The 23130-nt window shown below is 47.6% G+C and overlaps 1 protein-coding gene across 8 annotated transcripts in view; it reads right to left on the bottom strand.

Moving 5' to 3' along the window:
- Positions 1–1366: 1366 nt before the first annotated feature.
- The window catches only part of BCL2L11 (BCL2 like 11), a 40095-nt gene continuing 18331 nt past the window's right edge, over positions 1367–23130 (bottom strand). For 6 of the 8 annotated variants that reach the window (XM_014852711.3, XM_014852713.3, XM_014852714.3 and 3 more), the window contains 2 exons: positions 15074–15183; positions 1367–2196 (listed from right to left, as the gene is read on the bottom strand). In XM_014852711.3, coding sequence (XP_014708197.1) covers positions 2098–2196; positions 15074–15183 — 209 coding nt within the window. In that variant the 3' untranslated portion in view covers positions 1367–2097. The remainder of the gene's footprint in view (positions 2197–15073; positions 15184–23130) is intronic. The other 2 variants (XM_070511755.1, XM_070511756.1) reach the window with 2 other exon arrangements.

The raw sequence follows: 23130 nt of genomic DNA, 5'->3' as shown, positions 1-23130 counted from the left end.
TGCTGTGCTCCCGGGGAGCCGCAGGACTGAAGAAACAGAGTAAAGTGCTCCAGTCAGAGAGACTGGCACAAGAGTATGGAGATCCTGGGTGAGGGCGTGCCCAGAACCAAATACATCTTTGGTGTGTGTGCCCAGCAGGTCCCTGGCTGCCATTCTAACACCACCCCACAACCGTATGGACTTGATGACCCTACCAAGCGGTTCGAGACACCTCAAGGACACAAGCTGAGACTCAACACAGCTTTAAAAATATTCAAGACCCCAAGAAGATATCTGGGGAAAGGAACATTTTAAAAAAAGGAAGACTATTTGGAATCAAATATCTCTACCTAAAGGAAGAAGTGTATTTGCAATATATATATATATATATATATATATATATAATATATTTATAGAAAATTAGGAACATACAAATGAATGGATTTTCCCACTTAATTTAATAATGTGAAAACACTGGTCCTGGATGGGCCCAAAGCAAATACAATAGTTGTTGAAACTGTTGACTCGTTTGAAAAGTCACATATTTCTTTTAAAAAGCCATTGAGGGATCTGAAGTTTCAACAACTGTGAGAGACGGGGTTCACAGGATGCTCTCCGCCTCCCCTCTCACTGCAGCCTGCTCTCTCTCTCTCTCGGGTCTCCCCGGTTGTTTAACTGCCTCTGAAATGACTGACCAACTCCTGGACTTCCCACGCCCTACAATCCTCACAGGCAGGTGTGGAGAAGATCCCGACAGAAGCGGATGCACGAAGGGTGCCTGATAAAATCCTATTGTCCCAAGAGAAATGGAGAAGGAAAACAGATGTCTGCCAGAAGGCTGAGGGACCATTCCAGACTTGCGCCCACTGGAGTTTTTCTACGGTCCTGCTGAAGGCAGAATTAAGCCTCAGGTGGATTTATAAGAGTCTGAACCAAGCATCAGGCATCAAAGGCCAGATGAAGGCTGAGTTGGATGAAACGCCAGGATGCCCGGGAAACAGCTGTTCAGCTGCAAGTGGCACATCATGATCCAGGACCTTGTGCTCAGAGCGCACCCTGTGACTAAGGGAGAGCCTGAACTGGGAGAAGCCAACAGCACAAAGGGGCATAAGACTTTCTTATTCCTGCTGTTACCTCTTCAGAGCACTTCTAAAAGACAAGCCCGTCAAAAAGAAATGAAAACCAACACCGAGAACTTCCCAGTTAGTAAGCTACCAACAGACACACCGACTGAGCCGAGTACGATGCAGGCAGATACTAACTCTCGTTCTGATCCAACTGCATTTTATCGCGAAAACGCACTGGACCAACTTGTGCATCAGCATCCGGACAGACCAGAGGACCATCACAAGGAACGTAAGGAAAAACACACACAGAGTCTGCAATTTTGCCACAGATGCAATTGAATTAAGGAGGTAAGTAACTATTTACACAACGGGAGAGGCACACCAATGCAGGATGAACTCCCTTCATCAGTTCACTTCATAAGAACTTTTTTTGGTATTAATAATGATAAAATAGAAGGTCAAAGAGATGACGGTAGGGAAGGGAGGGGCCACATCGTACGTCTCCCATTTAAAAATTCTGTACAGTAATCTCTAAAAATAAACTAAGGCAGCTTTATAAATTAGCTGGCTCAGTTTCCACTGCAGAGGTTACATAATCCTCTGAGAATAGGCAATAGGTTCTTAAATTTTTAGTACAAAAATCATTCACAAGCTGGTTAAAAAGTTTCCATTTCCTTTTTGAAAAACCTGTTCTTATTAAAGAAGGTGGAAAAAAAACCACACTGCATGTAAACACCATTCTTGCATAAAATCCTGCTCCGAAGAACCATGATTTGTACAATTTTTTTTTTTTTTTTAAAAAGAATCCTCCCTCATTTACATTCACAACAAACTTCCATCAGAAATTCTGCCACGTGGCAAGGAACAGAAAGGTGGAGTCCACACGCAGCTCGGCGTCTTCGGGGGCGTGTCACCCGGCCCCTCTGCACGCCCTCTCCAGAAAAGACCGCAGGCCGCATGGCAAGGGCACCGACAGACTGTGCTGCTGGGGCTTGTCGGTTTCAACAAGCGAAATGTCTGCACGCATCTCGGCTCCACATGGAGCCTGTCGTCACTGCAGTCTCCGTACCAGGCGGATGATGTAACGTAACAGTCGCAAGATGATCATTTGGGGGTGGGCTTCAGCTGCTTGGTGATGATTCAAAACGACCTGAAACAACACAGGAAGAAAGCTTCTTAGTTTCTCAGCCCTAATTTTTTAGGGGGTATAGGGCGGTGAGGGATGCCCTTATTTTAGTGAACACCAATCTCATCTTGACAGCTACGGAAGGCCTCTCTTAAAGAGCGCTGTGTCATTGAAGCACCAATTTTTCCCTGAGACCAGGAAGGGAAGTTCTTTCCATTTCCCCTGCAAAGAAAGATGTCACTACAGAAAGAGCAAGCATGCCAAATGATTTCCCTCTTCTTAAAACAAAAATAAAGCAACGAAAGAATGTTTGGAAAATTCAAAGAGCATCCCTGAATCTCAGTTTGCCCCTCTAAAAACCACGTATTCATTTTACAGGTGATGTCACCATGGCCAGAACTGCCTTGATCAAGAAACGCATCAACCACTGGAAAACAAATATCCAATTGCCTCGGTGCAGGTGCTGGAGAAAAGCCATCCCAAGTCACCGGAGTTGGCGTCCCGTGGGAAGAGGTGGGGTAGAAGGGACAGAAGAGACGAACAAATGAACTGGGTAAATGTGAAGTAACTATCCTACTACCCAGGTTATTGACATTCAAATATGTTTCAGACTCCCCCAAGGATGAATTTCTGGTAGCCATAATTTACTTGAGAAACCAGTGATTTGGGGTAATTTGCGCTACGAAGCTAAAGAAAGAGGAGCACTGATGCGCCACTGCACCTCTGGCTGTCGGCAGGTGGCTCCGCTGGATACAGCTGTCGCCTCAGTGCCGTGTGCACAGTCAGGCACAGGCAGAGTCAACCCCCACCCCCCGCCCCCTGGCGTGGGGAACACAGAGCAATTCAAAACAAAGGAGGCCTCTTCACCAGTGGCCACCCCATGTCATGACGAGCTGAGCAACTGTTCAAAGGAAACTGCTAGGTTCTTTAAAGGTCTCAGAGGTGCTCAGGGGTGCCCAGCCTTGAGTTCCAATCCATCTTGGAGGCGAGTAAGTGCAGGGTGTGAATTCAGAGCAGCCAAAGGTGGGAAGAGAGCACAACTGCCTCCACACCGGGGGCTACAGGCCGTTCCAGGGTGCGGGTCTGGAACGGAACCTTGGCCATTCCCTTCATGAGCACCCACACCCGACACTGGCTCCCTGCTCTGTCTGGAGCGCTCCACAAACCCACTTCTTGTGGTGGGGGAGGCTTCCCACGCGCCGCCATGGTACCCCTGGTCACGAGTCAGGCCGAGAACAGTGTCCCCTCTCAGATCCAAACATGCCCCCAGTCGCCAGCTGCGAGGGGTGCTCCCTGCCCGAGACTGTTTACATGAGCTCTCCAGCGCTCGTCGGACTGAACGGGATGGTGATAAGGCCCCGGCATTTCCCTTTCTCCTTCCATAACCAGACTGGAGGAAATCGGCCTTCTGTAAGCGATTCCTGCAGAGGCCCTCCGAAACCACAGGCTGCGATTTTTATCTGTTTTACACACAAGATTGCTTTGTTTTGATTTAACTTTCAAAATTACTTTGCTTTGTGAGAATAATTTAGAGGAAGGTTAATTTTAGTTTAGACTTATGTTAATAGGTTGAAAGAGGCTTATTCAAAATAAAACCACGGCTTACTAAAATGAAGAAAAGTGTATGCAAGGCTGGGCTAAGCGATCAGCTCAACGTGAGACGACTCATGCCAGCTAGGTGTCAATGCCAGCCTCAATGTGACCAGAGAACAGGGTCAAAATGACACCAACGAGGGGACTGGGTCATATCAGGGACAGAACCCAACTTCTTACACTTAGCTAACTTCATATTCCAGAACTGACAGCGTCTGAGAGGAGAAATCTCCCACTTATCCTTTGAGGACAGCGTGGATAACAGTGGCTGTGACTGTGAATAAGTAAAAGTTGAATCACGAGAGATGTCTTCTCAAGTCTTCCGGAGTTCTGCTTTCATCTCAAATGTAAAGGATACAGAGGTATTCAAAGAAAGCTGCGGAGGGGAAGGGAGGGCGAAGGCAGGAGATTTTGGCAAGAGGACCACCCAACCCCTGACAAATGAGAAGATGCCGCAACATCTCAGCAAGCGGGGACACCGGGATGCCTGCCCTCTCAGACAGCCGCGTGACACTTGGCACATGCTTTGAAGCCGGCCAACAATTGCTTTTGGACAACATTCAACAGAGGAAGCCATTACCACTGATTCCAAGAGCCGTGCCAGCCCAGAAAACCCTTGACAGCTGGCACATACGGCTGAAGCTGCTCCTGGCTCAGAGCGCACAGCCCCTATCTCAGACACAGCTGGAGGACGCGCAACTCCTGCTTCCGCCAGACTCCCAGCCCTCTAACACCTGCAGCCACACAACCCGCTCGCTTATGGGAGTCATGGAGCACACAGGATGGCCCCGAGACGCTAAAAGTGGGGCAGGTGGCACGGGAGCCTCGGCCAGCTGACGATGCCCAACCAGGCCCCAGCCAGCAGCACCCTGCAGCCACGTGGGCCCGGCCAGCATGAGATGTTGGGCTTCTGGCCTCCAGGGCTGTGAAGAATACATTTCTGTTGTTGAAGTCCTCCTGCGTGGGGCAGCTTGTGATGCAGCCCCAGCAACTAATCTACCCTCTCATGCCTAACTATCATTCTTGGTCCTTCGTCCTTTCAGTGAAAAGCAACACTTCTTAGATCAGAGTTGCGGCAATGCTGTTTTAGTCTAAGTCATAGAAATACTTTAGAAAGAGATATTACCATGACTCATTTGAGCGAAGATGATTACTAAAAGACCTGAATCTGCTAAGTAAAAACAACGTATGCATTACAGTTACCTCTTTTGCTCACACACACACACACTCACAGGTGCCTGAGTGTAGGACTCCATCCTGTTGGGTATTTTCATCTGCATGGTCAGGATCAGGAACTGCATTATTTGGGGTAACTGACTTTCACGCCATCCCATGTGTCCAGAAGATGACTCCTTCGACTCTCAGCTTTGCGCCTCCCTCCAGGAAATAACTAACAGCTCAGGCTCGTCTCCGGGAGAGGGGCTCCCGCACCCCTGCACCTGCCCGCCCACAGGGGCGCCGACTTCGAAGCATGTGTCCTCACCCACCAGGTCTCACGGGCACTGAGTGCGGAGCAGCAATGCAGAGCCCATCCGAAGGTGGGTGTGGGCACTGCCATCAGTGAGGACAGCCCATCAGACAGCACTCCAATGGGACCAGGAGGGAAGCACGCACAGGTGCCCACCTCACAGATGGAAAAATATTCCACACTCCAGCGCAATCCTGGGCCTACATCAAAACGGAGTCAAGATGGGAGGGTCCTTCCCATTGAAAGAGAAACGTGACAGCACCTCCTTCTGTGGAGCTTACACTTGGTAAGGGACAGGGCAATACAAATAAACACGATCATATGGCAAAGGCAATACAGGGGTAAACAAAAGGACAGAGACAGAAGCATCTGCCAGAGAAGCAGGTCGGGGGCCGGGAGAGCCGGGGCAGGGAGCACAGAGCTAACCCCTGAGCCACGTCCCCAGGGAGGAAGAGTTCCTTGGAGGGAGAAAGAAGGACATCCCAGGAAGAGAGACAATGTGGGTGAGGCAGGAGGCTCAACGGGCACGCACTGGGGAAGGAGCAGGCAGATCAGTAAAAACAGGAGTTAGATGGTGCCTAAGTATTTAATTTCTCATAATAAACCAGAACGAAAAACGATGCCAAATTCCAGGATCATTCTCTCCAAGAACAGTCCCTTAAAAGTGGGAGGATGGGGGAGTCAAGTTCTCCAAGTTTCCTGCGGATAGACTTAGGTCCTTTTCTTTGAAGATATGAAGAATGTCCCTGGAGACAGTGTGGAGAGCATTCGGCAGGGAGCGCCTCCAGCATTCCGTCCCTGGAGCCCACTCAACAGGGGCCCACCTGGGCCGCAATGTGGCGGGGGGGTGCCTGGGGATGCCCAGGAGCACTGTCCAGGCTGACCTGCAGCCAGGAAGACTGTGTGCAGTGGGGATGGGGCGCTGTAAGCCACTGCAGCCCAGCGACACCGGGCATGGGGATGGAGCTGTGGGCCAGGCCACCCGCCTCTGCAGCAGCCAAGACGAAGGAGGGTGGGTGGACACAGCACTAGCGGCCACCGAGGCCTCGGCACCAGGCGGACCATCTTCAAGTTACATCCCAAGTAACACGTCCCAAATTACACTGGGACAATCAATCAAGTATAGGGAATTTAATTACATTTTAATGCCAAAATCATCACAGAAAAACATGCTCTCTTGCCCAATCTAGGGAAGCAGGTGTGTGGGAAACAAAAGAGGCCTTGACCCCAGAGTGCCCTGGGGAACTGGTCAGGCTGACCACCACGCACCTGCCCAGGCCAGCTTTAGATCTGGCTTCACTCTCCCGCAGAGACACGGGCCAGCTCAGAAACGCTGCCCAAGACACCCTAGGCCTTCAGACTTTGTGCACCCTAGCCTGGGGACGAGAAGAACCACCCACTGCCACCCATTGGCACATTTTTGCAGTCTTCACAACAACCCATGCAGCTCTCCCCTCTGTGTCCCAGCTGAGGTCACAGACCAAGCGTGTAGACCGAGAACTGAGCACCACCAGTGATCCGAACGACTCAGCCCAGACCTCAGCACAGCACAGAGCACAAGGCCAGCGACCCGTGCGCCAGGGGCAGGGCCAAACCCCACAGGGCCAAATGACTCAGTAAGTACAAGACACACCTACACTCAGCATTACTCGAGGGGGTTCACCCTAAAGACACGCAGACGTTATAGTGCAATAAAAACAAAAGCTGAGAGAGATCAGAAACGACATCAAGCCAGAGACTTATCCTGGGGACCAGGGCGGAGATTTGCTGCAAGAGAGCTGCAGTGTAGCCAAGCTTCCTGGCAGTCAAAGTAACAAGGGGAACATGACACCATCTTCATCATCATATCAAAGAGAACTCAATACCAAATTCTGGGAGACAAACCCAACAGCAAGGTATACCTACAGAACTCTGAGACTCAGAGCAATTTTTTCCTTGATCAGAACTCCTTTCTTACAGAATTTCAACACTGAATGCCTGAGATGTCCTGAACTTTTTTTTTTTTTTTTGAGGAAGATTAGCCCTGAGCTAAACTACTGCCAGTCCTCCTCTTTTTGCTGAGGAAGCCTGGCTCTGAGCTAACATCCGTGCCCATCTTCCTCTAGTTTATACGTGGGACGCCTACCACAGCATGGCTACCAAGCAGTGCCATGTCCGCACCCGGGATCCGAACCAGCGAACCCCGGGCCGCCCAGAAGCAGAACGTGCGAACTTAACCGCTGCGCCACCGGGCAGGCCCCCTGAACTTTTTTTTCTGGTAAGAGATCTATCTTTAAGTGGGAAACGTTAAAGGGGACTGAATTCTAGACTGCAGGACCAGGAAGAACCCTGACAACAAGGGAACCTCTGCTCCTGTTCCGGCAAGTGTGTCCCGATGGGGGCTCTTCCCCCAGGGGCTGTCACAGCATCTACTGGGACAGTGCTGACTGTTGCCATAATCAAAGGTGACAGACAGGGTGGGGCAGGGGATGGAGAGTGGCCCCCGTGATTCCAGTGAAGACCCCCTCTACCCATTCACAACCCATCAATCTAAACAGTGTGTGAAATGACAAATGAGTGAGACAAAGGTCAGATAAAAAGGGCCCGTGATGAGCACAACGTGGAGACCTCTATGAAGATCTGGTCTCTCTCCACGAGGGTTCGTCATCCACCACCGTTCTCAGGTGTGAGACTCACGCTGCTGGGGCTGCGGTGCGGCCCAAAGACCAAGTTCACTTTCTATTTATCACCAGGGCAACACAGGCATTTGCATAGCTTGTACCTAACACGCTTTGATGTCAACACAGCTGTGGAGAGGGCACCAGGGGAGCCCCTCCACCGGATGTGGTGCTCCCACACAAAAACCAGGAGCCAAGCTACCCGAGCCCAGGCTGACCGGCCACGATGATGACGTGTTCGAAGGTCACGGAAAAACTACGTTTGCACGAATCCAACTTGCCTCCTATTTTTGATGCATCCTTTCAAAGAAACTGTAACCATTACGGCTTTTCATAGGACAAATAACCACTTTTCCAGCTACCCTCCAGTCGGACACACCTCTTCCTGGTGGATCTCTAACTCGCTGGGCCCCAGAGCCCACAGTGGCTGAAGTGAAGAGCCCTGTGAGTGTCGCTGCACTACGGCCAACCCCAGAGGAGCCAGGGATGGTTCCCACACCTCCTATGTGAGGCACCATAAGATGAAAAAGCAGATTCAGAGCAAGAACACACTGTTCCGAAATGCCCCAGCTTCAGAAAAATGCTAATGAGACGTAAGGCACTTTAACCACAACTCAGACCTTCTGCTTCGGTTCAGCTGGGAGAAGTCTAGCGAAGGATGATGCGAGAGGCTTATTATTTTCCTACGTCTGCAGAAGGGCCAAGCCTCGCCTTGTGTGCATCTTCATTTCCTCCTCAAGAGATTAAAAAAACCCTGCTCAGACTTCTCTGAAGTCCCCTTCAGGCACCTGCATCTCCAAATGGTTACGTGCTAATGGCCTACGGTCCCAGCACGGCAAGGCAGCCGTGCAGGTGGACCCACCTGCCACAGACGGGTGGAGCACTCACAGACAGTGTGAACAAACACAGCCACAGCCAGCTCGATGTCCACCCAGCCATTTAAACACACACCAGTGCCTCAATGTCAGCCCACATTTGCGTACAGCCAGACAGAAACTGCAGGCGTCAGCAGGGTCAAAGGCACGACCTGCTGTTTAACAAGCAGAGCCCTTAAAAGATAGAGAGGGGAACAAAGTTACTGGCATCTTTCTCTCTCAATTTTGAAGACCAATTGGAAATGCTTCAATTATAGTTCAAGGTGAGAGAAAAGAGAACGATGGTGACAAGGGATGTCAGCATTTCCTAGCTCCATCTATCAATGTTTTAATCTTCACGACACCCCTAAGAGAGAGACCGAAAATGGGGCTCCTGAAGCTTAAGGGATGGAGGCAGGGTTTGAGGTCTGACCCCCAAAGTCCCTGCATTTGTCCATAAGCTGTGTTTTCCTACAAGATCACACTCATCCTCAACAAGCCATGGAAAGCCCTCATTCAGGAAGCCTGCCATCCACAGTCGCCGTCTCCAGCGAGATAATCGGAACCACATGCTCTCTCGAAGGTCTCAAGGAAAGACAAAGAGCCGACGTCATAAAAAGGCGCCGACTCTTCCATCACAGGGGCTCCAGCGTCTCCATCAGGGGGTGTCGCTGCCGCGCCATCTTGTCATTGTTCTCGTGGGATGGAAACGGTGTGGCCTGAGACGGGTGTGGAAGGCTCAAAACCAAAACACCCAACTGCCCCGTCCACCTCCAGAGGATACGCTCACCTCACCTGAAAACGGAATCCCCAGTAAATGGCAGGCACCAATTGATTCCCCTACTCACAGCTGTTTTTGCTATCAAAACTGTCACTCTACAAACACACACGAGTCAAGTGTGGGGCAGCTCACCGTTTCATGAGATGGGTCTCATTTTAAGTGAATATCTGCTATGCAGATTTTTCATTATTCTTTTCTCAGACAGTAACAGAAAGCAGCTTATTTTATTAAACTCCAACATTCAGTTAATGAAGGCCTCAAAAGAATGCTATCTGAGAATACCCTCTCTGGGTCTATGTTCAGTTTATGCTATTACCAAACAAGCTGTAATTTGGACCTCTCCCTTGCACATTATCTACAGAAGAATATCATTTATAAAAGCAAGAGTCAGACGGCACAGGGAATTCCCTCATTATGAAAGACAAGACACAAAGATCTCAAGTTAATATATCGTATATGAAAGTGCTAATGTGTTGACACTTCAATTCAACTTTCGTTCCCATCAAAACCAGTTTGCGAGCCAGCTCTCTTCTCCCCTCTGGCTGGCTGGATACTACGCTGCGGTCCACATGTGGTTCAGTCAATTCACGCCTGCACACGCCTGGGACAGCACAGGAAGTAGGCAGTGTGAACAAAAGATACATTGTGTCTTGTGATCCAACACTGAAAGGGTTTTCACCCACTTCTTGGCCCATCTAGTGAGCCTGTCCTAGCTTCATGTGCTGCTGTCCACGGCAGGCCAGCCCCAGGACACCGCCTGAGTCTCTGCTAACCACGAGCAGTCTACCTGCACACAGAGTGACTGAGGCTGGACAACCCGACTGCAAGGCAGGGAGGAGGCCACAGAAGCTACATGATCCCAGCCTGATCCTGGGGAGGGGACAGTGGTTAGAGGACGGGTCTAATTACCCCGAGAGCATGCAGTTTTAAGCTCCAAAGGGTCTGGCACACCCTTCACACCCTTGGACTGCACCCTCAGCCCACGGCCAAGCATCCCATCCAAGGAGATGCCATCCCTGGAGAGCTGGTGTGAGCCCCCAGCAACCCACCTGCAGAGGACCACGGCCTACGCTTGCTGATACTCCCTTGGAGCAGACAAACCTGGGGACACAAAATTTCTCAGTGGTGAAAGAAACCAGCAGAGGCTATGAAAGAATAAAAGGAAACCTGGTGTCTGTGCCCAGCCATGAGGAAGAGGGGGTTTCCAGGTGCAGGCTGCTCAAACAGACAACACGGCACCCCCGTCCCCTTGCAAGCTACCCATCCTCTTCATCAAGCCCCAAAGAGAGATCTAGCTGCTCTGAGAAATGTTCTTGCCTACAGGCCACTGACATCCCCGTGGTCCCAGAGTCCACCAACAGCCCTCATCCTCTCCCCCGGGAGTCTCAGGGCTGGACACGGGCCCTCTAATCGTCGGGACACGGTGTGCACGCAGGTCACTCAGCAACAAGTCCAAGAGCTCCACCACCTCTGCGGCCCCTGGACATTTGTCCTGCAACACACTCTACATGTGCCTGCACTGCGGAGGCCCTTCAACGCTCAATGATGTGGTGAAAACGCACCAGAGGGCTGCCACCGGCCAAGTCTGGGACAAGGTGAGCATCAAAGTACGGAGAGTAATGCCTAACAACCCACTGAATTAAACAGGGGCCCGTGAACTTAAGTCGACCAATGAAATGAACAGACAGAGGAGAAAGGAAGCTCTTCCCCCGTTACACGCGCCTTCCTTCCAGTACAAACGGAAAAGTGCTGACTTAGTGGGGAGGACACCACCTTTGACCAGAGTCCCAGGAATGGGACAAATCGACACCCTGTGCCTCCCAATGAGACACTGAGGAGGACACAACGTCACACCACTAGGACAACTGGTGAAGTCTGAGTAAGGTCCACCGATGACAACAGTGCCAGAATATTGTTACTTTCCTCATTCGGATAATTACACAGTGGTTCCGTATGAGAATACTCTGACTCCTGGGAAATGCCCACTGGCGGCTTTAAGAGTAATGGAGCATCAAGCCCACAATTGATTCTCAAATAGCTTAGAAAATAATCCGTACACGGGGTAAGGAGGGAGACCGTTAAAGCACATATGGCAAAATGTCCACAGGAGGGAACGTGGGGGCAGACGGAAGAGGGTTCTCTGTACCGTTCTTGTGACTTTTGCGTAAGTCTGAAATTACTTCAAAACAAAAGTTACAAAAATACACGGAGACCTGGAGCAGTAAAACTCCTATCAGACAGAGGGGACGGGTCAGTCGGCCCTGGCAGGGCCACCGGGGGAAGGACACCAAGTCACAGGAGAGAAAAGGAACATGCACCGGGACTCTGTGCTCACCTGTGCCTCTCTCACCTCCTCCTTCAAGGATTCAGACTCCAGAGCTCCGTGCCATACGCTTCCCCACTGCCCTGAAGTGGGCTGAACACATGACAACTACACGACAACCTCCTCTATTGCTCTAACTGAAAAAACGGGAAAATATCCTGTCAGGCTTCACAAGGCTCATGGCAAGAAAAGACCAACACTTTAGAAAAGGTACTGTAACGGTGTTAAGCAAATAAAGACAGTAAATATTTAAAACGCTGAAATCTGTCATAAAGCAGCCCTCGCCAGGAGCGAACAACGCCCCCAGTGAAGACAGCACGTAGTCTGAATGCATCACTTTCCCAAAATGGCCTCCCGCTTCCTCTGCAGATTTCGACCCCCAACACTCAACAACGGACCGCCAGTGTGACCGCAGACAACGGACTGTTTTTATCTATCAACTATTAAGACAGGCATCTGTGGCTTCAGGTGTCACCGTGTCACCATCCCAAGTTTCAGAGTCTGATGTTCCAAACTGGCTATTTATAAAATTTGGAGAATATATTTGCCTTTGTTTAAAAAAAAATCAGGTTATAACCTACAGTCCCTACTCCTCCCCACCGATTTCTCAGCCCACTTAGAAGGCTGGAGTCCTTTAAATTATTAGCAACTGCATTTTTGGATTGGTTCATTTTTTCCAGACAGACAAGATAAAGTTCACAATGACGAAGTATTGCAAAATACTGCAATGAGACTAACTTACATTCATTTACCAAAAGCACTGAGAAGAGGTTACCTCTCATTTGAAAAAAACAGATATAAGCATCTTAATCATTAAACTGTGAAACAGCACTGGGAGGAGAGGGGCAGGAAGGATCCGAACTGTTCAGTGCTGTTCCCTCACCGTCAACGGAGGGGCAAGGTAATGCAAACAACCCAATGGTCCATGTCTCATTTGCACATGAAACTAAACTGCTCACCACCTCGACAGTCTAGGTGAGGCTGTGCTCCAACCCCCAGGCCACCCTTACCCTGTGGCTTGTCGCTGACCACACAAGGCCACCACAGAGGAGCATTAACCAGACCCATCTGGGCAGGATCAGGGAAAAGCTTTGTGGAGTCATTGATCCTTTGTCTAAGTTTAAAGACAAACTTTGACAAAACATCCTTAAACACATCCAGCTCTGTGGCCAAATCTGATCCAGTCCCTGAGAACAGGGCTGTGCTGACTTATCTTGGTGTCCAGGGCTTCTGGACCCTGAGGGCACCAGGGCCCAACTGCCTCATCTCTCTCGGGGAGCACCACCCAAGTCAGATCTGGCCCCAAGGACATCTAACAAACACCCTTCAAGCCCGGGGAAGGAGGCAGGCCCAGCATGCTGGTCAATTCACTGCCCAGGTTCACCCTGAGAGGCTGCCATGCCCATCAGAAGCATCTTTTCCTGCTGGATTATGGACACAATCCCAGAATCAGGACTCAGATGTATTCAGCCTACACTCTTGGAGGGACCCGGGTCCCCGCAACCTCAGCATGAGGATCAACATCCTGAATATACTGGGGCCCTGTTTCTGATCAGTCTCTCCTAGTCCAGCAGGAGAGCCAAGTCCAGTCACACACAGTAACCCCAAAAGCCTTTCAGAGAAACCAAGGCAGAGGAACTGGGGGCGGGGGGACAGTAACTCCAGTGGCAAATTACAAAACACCAACTCTGCAAAGACAATCCTCATTTCAGATCTAGGTGAGAAGGAAGTGATGTTCTGTGAACTGGCCCATGTCAGGTGTAGAATGCCAGGCATTGTGCCAGCTAAAGACAGTATCATAAGAAATTCCCAGGCCATTCAGCAATGTGACATTTCCCATTCAATGAGAGTTACACTACAGCACATTTCCCATCACACACACTCATACACACACTCCACAGAAGGTATGAAGAGGATCTGATGTGAGTTTCCTGAAAGTCCTTAGCCCCCTTATGGAGATTATATACCAAAGAAATGAAAGCACCCCTTGTAATGGGAAAATGTCTCCATGTGTGTTTAAAAAAAGCTTGAAAGGCATTGAATATAGACAGGAAAGCAAGAATGATTGAAAGCAATTAACAGGTAACATCCATTTACTTAGCAACAGCTAGGAAAAAAGAGACTAACATTAAAACAGAATACAAGTACTAGGGTCTAAGCATGACCTCTCTCCAGAAGAAAAAAAAAAAGATTTAAAAGAAAATCTGTAAGAGGAATTTATATGTATCAATAATGTTCAGAAAAGCCAGAAGTGACACAATTAGAAAGAATGATATTAACAATTATTTCCTACAAAATAAGATTTAAGTGTCTTCCTTTTGGACATATCAACAGAAATACCTTCATGCACAGTTGTTTGAAAAAATGTGAACAAGTCAAAGCTACATTATATCACAGATTTGCTAGTGTACCCCTTACAGGAAGTCGTCACACACACTCACGACAGCTGTGACTCCCAGAGTTAAAGGCTACACGTTTTCAAATGTCTGCCACCGGGGAAAAAGGTGCCCAAATGGTAACATATATAGCCACAGGGAAAACAGGCAGACAAAAACACACTGTTGTCTACAAAAAAACCTACAGAGCACAATTAAAAAAAAAAACAAAAACCAATAGCACAACCTCAAAATTTAAGTGGCAGTCAACCTAGAGTGCAAGTTTTTACATTCTAAATTACAGGCTATTTTGTTAATAAAATAGGAGTGGCCTCCTAACACACTTCAATCAAGGAGGGTCCAAGGACAGCAATGGCGGCTGAGTCAACGGCTCTCTTGCTCTCAGGTCACCAGCATATCGCAGGGGAGTGAATGCTGGCATCGTTCCCTTCAGTAGAGTGAAGAGGGAAATTTAAAAATTTCTTTAACTTTGACCCAAACTGCTTAAAGGAGTGCAGAGACACCCTATATGGGTTGAAAACTATGTTAATGTTTATGTGGGAGTATTTCGAAGCATATAAATTAGCCCTCTTTTAGCATGGAGGTTTTAAGGTTAGTGCCCATGAAATCCCTTTGGCGCCCCGTACTGTATTCTATTTAATCACCATCACTTAAGTTCAGCCATAAAACAAGCGGAAAAGGGGAAAGGAGAAACAACGGCAGGTCACACACAGGTAACACCTCTCATTTCCAGCATAAGCACAGAGTTATTACTAGTCACTGTTTTTTTTTTAATATGTTGTTGGGGGGAGGGTATGGGAAGAAAAAGAATTAAGGAAAAGAGCATTACCCTCCGTGGGTAAGAGGCATTAAATTCGTCTCCAATTCTCCGCAGCTCTTGAGCGATCCATACCTCCGGGCGCATGTCTGCAGGGACCGCCTGCGACTGCCTCATGGAAGCTGCAGCGGGACAAACAGAACAAAAATCACATTGTTTTCCATGGATCTTGCAGAAAGTTCCAAAACTAAGTTTCTAGAAGCCCATCTCACACTTAATTACACATTTTCATTTCAAGAAGGCAAACTAACACAAAAATGCTATCGTAACTATCACCAAAGAAATACACTGGAAACATAGGAGAACACAAAAATTTTAGGCTGTTGGTAAAATAACTATTTTGATCTTAATACAAGGTAAAATTCCTAGAGAAATTTCAAATACCACATAGGAATATGAGATGAAATGGTTGTCCCGTTCAAAGCAAAATAAGGGAAAAGCTGAGTGTCGACCCCAGGCTACCTGCACGAGTGCGTGTTTGTAGAAGTGAGGGCAGGGGTACAGCCAGGCTGCACGGGGCTACCCCAGGGCCGAATCAGAGCGGGATGGCATGTTGTCTCAATATGAATGCAGCCAATAAAGACGGATTCAAGCCCGCAAACACCACATGGGCAGAGGAAATGTTTCTGTGGAAGAGCAAAGGCATTCTCAAAAAGAGAAAAAAGAGGGAGGTTGGCCCTTTCATGAAGCTGTCACCAACATTCAGACCAGGACATTCATCCGAGTGTTAATGAAACCATTAAAAGCCACACGACAGCCCAAAATAACAGGGATAAAAAATGTGACTGGGTCAAAATGGGATCAAAAGAGCCCATCAGGCATGAGGAGGATGGTATTCTCCACGTACCACGAGGAAAAATGTTCTCCTACTCAGGAAACAGTCCAGTAACACGGGTACAGGAAAAGCGGGAAGATTCCTGGATTTCAACCGCTACTCACACGCAACTTACGTTAACTTACAGCTAAAATGGGCACCCCATACTCGCAATTAAACACACGTGCTACGTTTTAACCACAGCAAAATATTTAAGAACCTCTGATAATCAGATTTCAAAATAACATGAATATAACTTCTTGTTTTGCATTTTCGTAAAAAAATTTTTGTATTTTCTTTATCGCTAGAAATAAAACTGATGTTGATTCGTGGCTCTATAAAAGGACTTAAAAGTGAACTCTGAAGAGTTTTTACCAAGTCTTCTCAAAACTCTTGCCCCATCTTCTATCCCCCAGCCCCCACATCCAAGTGAATTCAAGAAAAATGAGTGCCCGTGTGCGTGGGGTGGGGGGTGATATTGGTGGGGGAGGGTGAAGAAAGAAGAACTGACATGGATCCATTCCAGAATTATCTGCACTCTGAATGAGCCCGAAGGAAACTGCTGAAGGAAACGCTGGTGGAGAACGTGAAGGGTGAGGATGCGGGAACTTTCAGGATCAGCCAGGCACGTCCCCTGAATACAAATCCAACCTCATAAAAACACTGCGGCTGTACCTCTGTCACACAACTATTTCTATCGTTAATCTGTCAGAGTCTATTAAAATTAAATTTTAAATGACTAAACTGGCAGAAGACATTTCAGGGTAGATGTGATGTCAGGTGATGATATAACAGTTCACTTCCTTTCCCTGGTCTTCAGCTCTTTAAGGATTTACTCCATTACAGGTACCGAATCATTACCATGCTTTGTATGCTATCAGCAGTCAAGCGTTCCATCAGAAGCTGTTAAATAGTTCACTCACCCTGCGGGAAAGGCTACCCCTCCGAGCCTGCAGTGTTTCACGCCTGTTATCTCATGCACTCCTCCCAAGGGGCCTGCAGGGAGGCCCACCCGCCCATATGTACATGGGACCACACCAGCCAGCAGGACACTGCGTGGCCACTTGGAGCTACCATCACCACCTCTCCAGGCTTCAGAGCCCCACCTGTTTCTCACTACACGTGGCTCTCTTTGAGAGTAACGCTTTCAATGCTAAAGTCAGAAATGATGAAAATGCCAATTATCCAAAGGAAATCCGTGAAATACAGATTGTGCATTTTATAAAGATGGTGGAGTGGTAAAAATTGCTGGCAAGTTACCCGATGTTTAATAAATCAAGATATTCCCTCATTTACCCAGTGCAGGTGAATGCCCACGTGCCAGTCACCATTCCAGGAGGTGTTCTTGGCACACCAGGAAAGACGCCCAGCCTGCCCCACAGAGCTGACATTCTTGTAACATTACATTTCAATTAAATGCTAAGTTTCTCCTGGGCAAGGATACTTTTAAGTACACTTTATACTTCTTATAACACAAAACTCCCCTGATTAATTTCCCCCAACCTGCAGGTGAAGCCTACTGAATTCTATTAACACCCTCATTTGTAATGTGGTTCCGAAGGTTCAATGCGGCTCGTGCTTGGGCTGGCAACCAGCAGCACCATCACAGGCCGCAGTGCGCCTCAGAAGTGGGCTCACCAGAACCAGCACGTGGTGAACCCAGCCAGAGCTAAGAAGGAAATACAGAACCTTAGGGGCAAATCCAACTTGTTCCTCTCAGAGAGAAATGCCCCGTTGTTTTCTGGAGATGGTAGTGAAGGAGATGAGTAGACATTTCTTTTACAGGAGAGAAAAGTTCAGTAGCCTAAATAAATGCACAGATATAAACATGTCCACGAGGTGTGGCAGCGAGACAGGAGGCAGGGCGTGTGTTGGGGGCCCAGGAAGCTGCACCCTCAGCGGGTCCACAGACCAGACCCTGAGAAACACCAAGCAAACAGTGAGACCCCGTGGAGAGGTGTGGAGCCCAGAGGGGTGTGTCTTCAGAGAACAGCTAAGAGTCAGGAGAGTTGTCCCGACCCAAGATAATGCACTAGGCCAGGCCTAGCAGATACCAACTGGCAACGACAACAGGCCAGAGAGAGCTCTCAACTGTACTCAGGTATGTTTTTTTAAATTGATATAGAATAGTAATGTCCAACAGAAATTAATTTTCGCAAAGGAGACTGAACTGTCTGGGGCTACTAACACAGCATCAACCACCGTTTGGCTTTTAAAAAATTGTTCTTGTTTGTTGAATCTATAAACCTAAAATTAATGACCAGCATTTATCCTGCAATGAAACTTAGCTAAAACAGAATACACAGAATAGATGGTGATAAAATAAGATTATAAGACAAAAATTCTATTTGGGATATTTTAAAAGGCATTCTACTTCTGTATTTAAAAAGGGCAGCCTCAATCGCAGTTAATACAGCGCATTTTTCAACATAAATTTCAAAGATTATTTCTGAAGTGACAAAATACTTCTCTTTTGGCGGTGGGGGAAACTTTTTCTTGACTTTATCAGTAGTTTAATCTTACAGACTGTCATATTTGGTCTCCTGTCATGTGAGAACCCACCAGAACAAAAGAATGGGGTCTGGCTGACCCTTGAAAATCGGCCTATCAGCCCCACGGTGGCACTGGTCAGAGCCAGAATTAAGTTTGCTTCATCTGTCTCACTGTCACCCAGAGCACGGACCTCCACACAGGTGAAGGGATGTGCTGTGTGGTCTTCTGAAGGCGCATCAGGGCTGGTGGGGCCCAGGGCAGGGAGCACTTGACCACCACACCCTTACTCTCGTCTAATCCGACTTAGATACTCTTCCACCCACTACTCCCATCCTAATAATACAGCCCACCTATCAAAAAGAGAGCTTATGGGCCAGCCTGGTGGTGTAGTGCTTAAGCGTGTGTGCCCCGCTTTGGTGGTCCCGGGTTCACAGGTTTGGATCCCAGGCGCAGACCTACATACCACCCCATCAAGCCATGCTGTGGTGGTGTCCCACATACAAAAAAATAGGGGAAGATTAGCACAGATGTTAGTTCAACCACAATCTTCCTCAAGTAAAAAGAGGAAAGTTGGCAACAAATGTTACCTTAGGACCAATCTTCCTCACCAAAAAAAAAAAAGAGATACCTTATGCTTACATTTCTACTCTATAAGAAAGATAAGTATCAAGCAAAAATATTTTATTATGCTATCTGCAGTGTGCCTAACTACCTTAAATGTTGATACCGGATCAATAAAATGGGTCTTCATTTGAAACCAAAGCTCTCATTACAAAGCAAGAAGAAGAAAATTTTTAACTCACAAGACAATTTTAGACGAACATAAAAAATCCTGGTGAGGTGTATTTTTGCCTATAGAAAATGTAGTTTGAGCATTTAAGAAAGCATTTCACTCCATAAACCCAGCACTAAAACTTAAAAAAAAAAGGCACAATGAAACATAAACTGCTCTCAATGTAAAGCTACTCCAAAGCTGTCAGCCAAAGTGTACCCAGGACCGGCCCCAACCAGCAGGCACCAGACAGAGCAGGGGGACTTGCCAGGTTTGGGTCTTCTAATCAAAGCCCCTAACCAAAACTTAGAATGCCATCGTGTCAGACACAGGCAATTTTGTCACAAGTGTGATATGTCAGTTGAATTTTTATCAAAACTCTCAGGAATAATTTTTTGAATTCCAGAATTTACTGGTAACGTTATTTCCTATGGAAAAAAAATCCCGAGGTATAATTAATCCATTTTTCTATACCAGTAGGGGAACAGAGGCAGAAGGGAGGGCGTTTTTTCACACCAAAGAATTCTGAGTCACTGAAAGATGTGTGCTATTTAATTAACAGACTGTTCTGCTTCAGCTACAGAATATTTTCCAACCCATATGGTAATTTCAAACCTTAAAGGCTTAGCAATTTGCAAACATTAATATCGTGGTTAAGTGGCTGATAGTGAAATCAGCCTGGGGCTTTCGGAAAGGGTGTTCTGTCCCACGGCCAGCTAGGTGGGAAAATAAAAACAATGAGATCGTCAATTCATAATGAGCTCGACATCAGTCAAGCCAAACCTGATTTTTCCTAACAGTCTAACCGCTTCTACCCCACTGATTACCCCACTGATACCAACGGCAAGTGTTCAAAGGAACTGAGGTCATGTCGTGACGTTCAATGCCACTCTTCTGCCGCTGGCCGGCCCGCTCTGTGAAATGCCACGGGGTGGGCGTGCTGGGGGGTACCGTGCCATACACATGCACTCACACCACTGCAGTCTCCTCCTGGGGACAGCACGGGTCCAGCCTTCACTTTCGAGGGGCAGCCACGTTTTGGTTCCCATCTCGTCACTCCTGGAGCTTCGAGCGTGGAACCAGAAACCAAACTAGAATCCACGGAAACACTGCCCTCCAACGCTGTTTTCAGATGTTCGTTAATCTGCGAATACTGGGGCAGGATCAGGATGAGACTTTAAAGTCATCAACATGAATCAATATTCAGCTCAGAGCCCGAGAAAGGACTTCTCGGTCCCCGAAGAAACACAAAACGTATGATTTTGAAGAGACGATTGTTTTTATTTTAAACACACAACAGAACAGACTTAGGCAAATAAGGGCACATTCTGCCTGGCACTTACCAGGGACTGTGGACCCCTCCTCCCGACTTCTCAGGGTTTCCATCTTTATTCCGAGGAGAGTCTGATGTAACCAAAAGCCAGAAAAGACCCTCTAAAGGACCATTTCTTTGTAGGCTCTGAAACCGGTGCTACACTAATTCCAAAAGAAACACTTCAAAAATGTGCAGAGGAAGCACAGCTTCTGGAGGTGGCTTCACATTCATTTGGAGAAATAAAAGTTCTAGAATGTTTATTCAACCCAATAGTCTCCTTACTGAAGTGAGTATCTTCAGAAACGTCTTTATCAACTCCGAGTGAGTCACAGCTTACAGGAGGAGAAAGAAGGCAGCAACGAGCCAGCCTGCTAAGGGTTCCTTAGGAAACCCACAGAGGGATCGGGCCGTCTGACCTGCTCCAGAAGTCCCAGGGAGCCAGCGGGGAGGAGGGCCGGGGCCATTACAGCAAGCTTCACCTTCAGAAACGCTGATGGTTCTCAGAAATCTATGAGCCAGAACCCAGTGTCACATGCACACACGCGCACACACAGCCCTCCCTCTGTCTATTTCTCACTTGCATCCTTTTCTTTTTTGATAGATCCTCTATCAATTCCACTGAGCCACTGGATGAAAACGAAAGTGACTGGAAATAAAATAAAGCGGTATGGTCAGCATTAGGACTCATAACAGCCCTAAATCTGTGTTTCCCTGGTACATATTTGTGTCAAGGCTGGGCCGCCTCATGAATTCAAGACAATGCTTTACAAACAGCTGCTAGGATAAAATACCACAAATTATAAAGTTTATGAGATGGAGCCAGTGTTTTCATACTTAGTCTTTCGATGCGTGCTCCCCACCGCTTTTATGTGGCCACGGGTAAGAAAGTCAAAAACAAGCTGCTTTGATCAATTTCCAATCTGACCATTTGGAAAATGCCAGTAAACCAAGGTTGTGAACTTGGACAGATGTCTGGAAACTAGCGTTCCTATCTTTCCCCTCTCACCATTATCTGTTTCTTATAATAAGATACGCATTAAGAATAATATGCTATGCCTTTTTACTCACTTATTATTCAACATCAGAGGACCCAGTTATCCATTTCACCTGATCCATCCCATAAACACATATTTACCAGAAGCCAGTGACATGCCAGGGGCAAAGCCAGACCCTGAGTTGTTATGTCTGTGTCCAAGGGCATATCTGGCTAACTCTCAGTCACAGCAGAAGCCCAGCATCTTACGCTGGGCGGGACACCTGAGCAGGAGCCTTCTGGAACATGATGTGTGGCTGCCGGCCTGGTGCCCACTTCCCGGGACAGGCGCACCTTTTCCTAAGGCACCACAGTCCTCACTAAAGGGCCTTGGGTGCTACGTAGTTTCTCCTCATACGGAACTGAAATGTTCCCCTTTAATCCCAGCCCCAACCGTGATTCTATCCCTCTCAATCAGGACCCCACTTTTTAATCAATGAAGCTGCCACTACACGCCCCAAACCAGGTCCTGAACCAGCTCCTCACATGTGCCTTTTATGACGAAGACCTCCCCAGGAAGACCCTCCCCCAGCATCCTGGTCCCCTGCAGCATGCTCCAGTATGTGCTGCTCTGGAGAGCTCACGGTGGTGGTCTGCACGAGGTCTGGCTGGGGGCGGGACACAGCCCCACTACTCTGCTCCTCACATCCCGTCCACTGAACCCAGCCGCATTACGTCTCTAGGACAGCTGCATCTCTATTCCTACAGTCTTAGATTCCTTTCAGAGGAATACAGAGGATATGACTGTGCCACCACCTCACTCTGAAAAACAAAAATACCCCCAAAACTGAGTCCAGTCGCATGAAGACCGACTTGCTTTCACAGCTTGCTTTAAGACAGAGACATAAGCCCCAGATGCCCTGACAGTGCAGGCAATTTCCCATTCAGACAATTTGTTTCCCATTGATTCCATCAAAACTATAAAACAGAAATGCCTTTTAGAGACCTTTTTAAAATTAAACATACAACTCTGTACATGAATTCAGTTAAGACCGTTCCTTAGAAATAAAATGTTAAAAAATCTGAAGTTACTGGCTTCCAGTAACCATATGCTGTTTATAGCCAAAAATCAGATCTTGGGGAGGAAATGAGAACTAAAATATAAAAATTTCTGCCTACAGAGTTAAGTGTGGTTTCCTCTATGAAATTGAACACTGGCAGGAAATAGGTGAGGAAAACGTCCCCTAAATTCACATTAAGGTCCTAACCATTAATGTATTTCATCTCAGTGATAGTGAGGACCAAGATGTGAGGCAGAAACAGAATCCTAAAAAGCTACATCCTAAACAGTTTTCAAAGTAAAACATGTAAGAGTCTACCGATTTTATTTACGCAGTTGAAATGCATGATGGTCTCACAAAGTGAAGCACTGATCTGTGGACACGCATACATGGTTAGTGAGAACACAGCAGAAGCACGAGGTATAACAGAGGCTTCCCACTTAAATCCACAAAAGGCAGCGGCCTCTTTTTACCCCACATGGCATAAAGAGAGAGAGAAACTTTACACCTCAATTCCAGACATTATTTTGGATAACCCAAAGATGGAATCGCTGTGTCTGGATTTTAAGTGGTTTAAATATTTCTCCTCAAACCATACGTCTGTCACAGTTGGGCTGTTTCTCTTCTCCCTGGAAAATGCA

This window comes from Equus asinus, chromosome 6 (genome assembly GCF_041296235.1).
Source record: "Equus asinus isolate D_3611 breed Donkey chromosome 6, EquAss-T2T_v2, whole genome shotgun sequence".
Classification (NCBI taxonomy): domain Eukaryota; kingdom Metazoa; phylum Chordata; class Mammalia; order Perissodactyla; family Equidae; genus Equus; species Equus asinus.
This window is presented reverse-complemented; position numbering and strand designations above follow the sequence as displayed.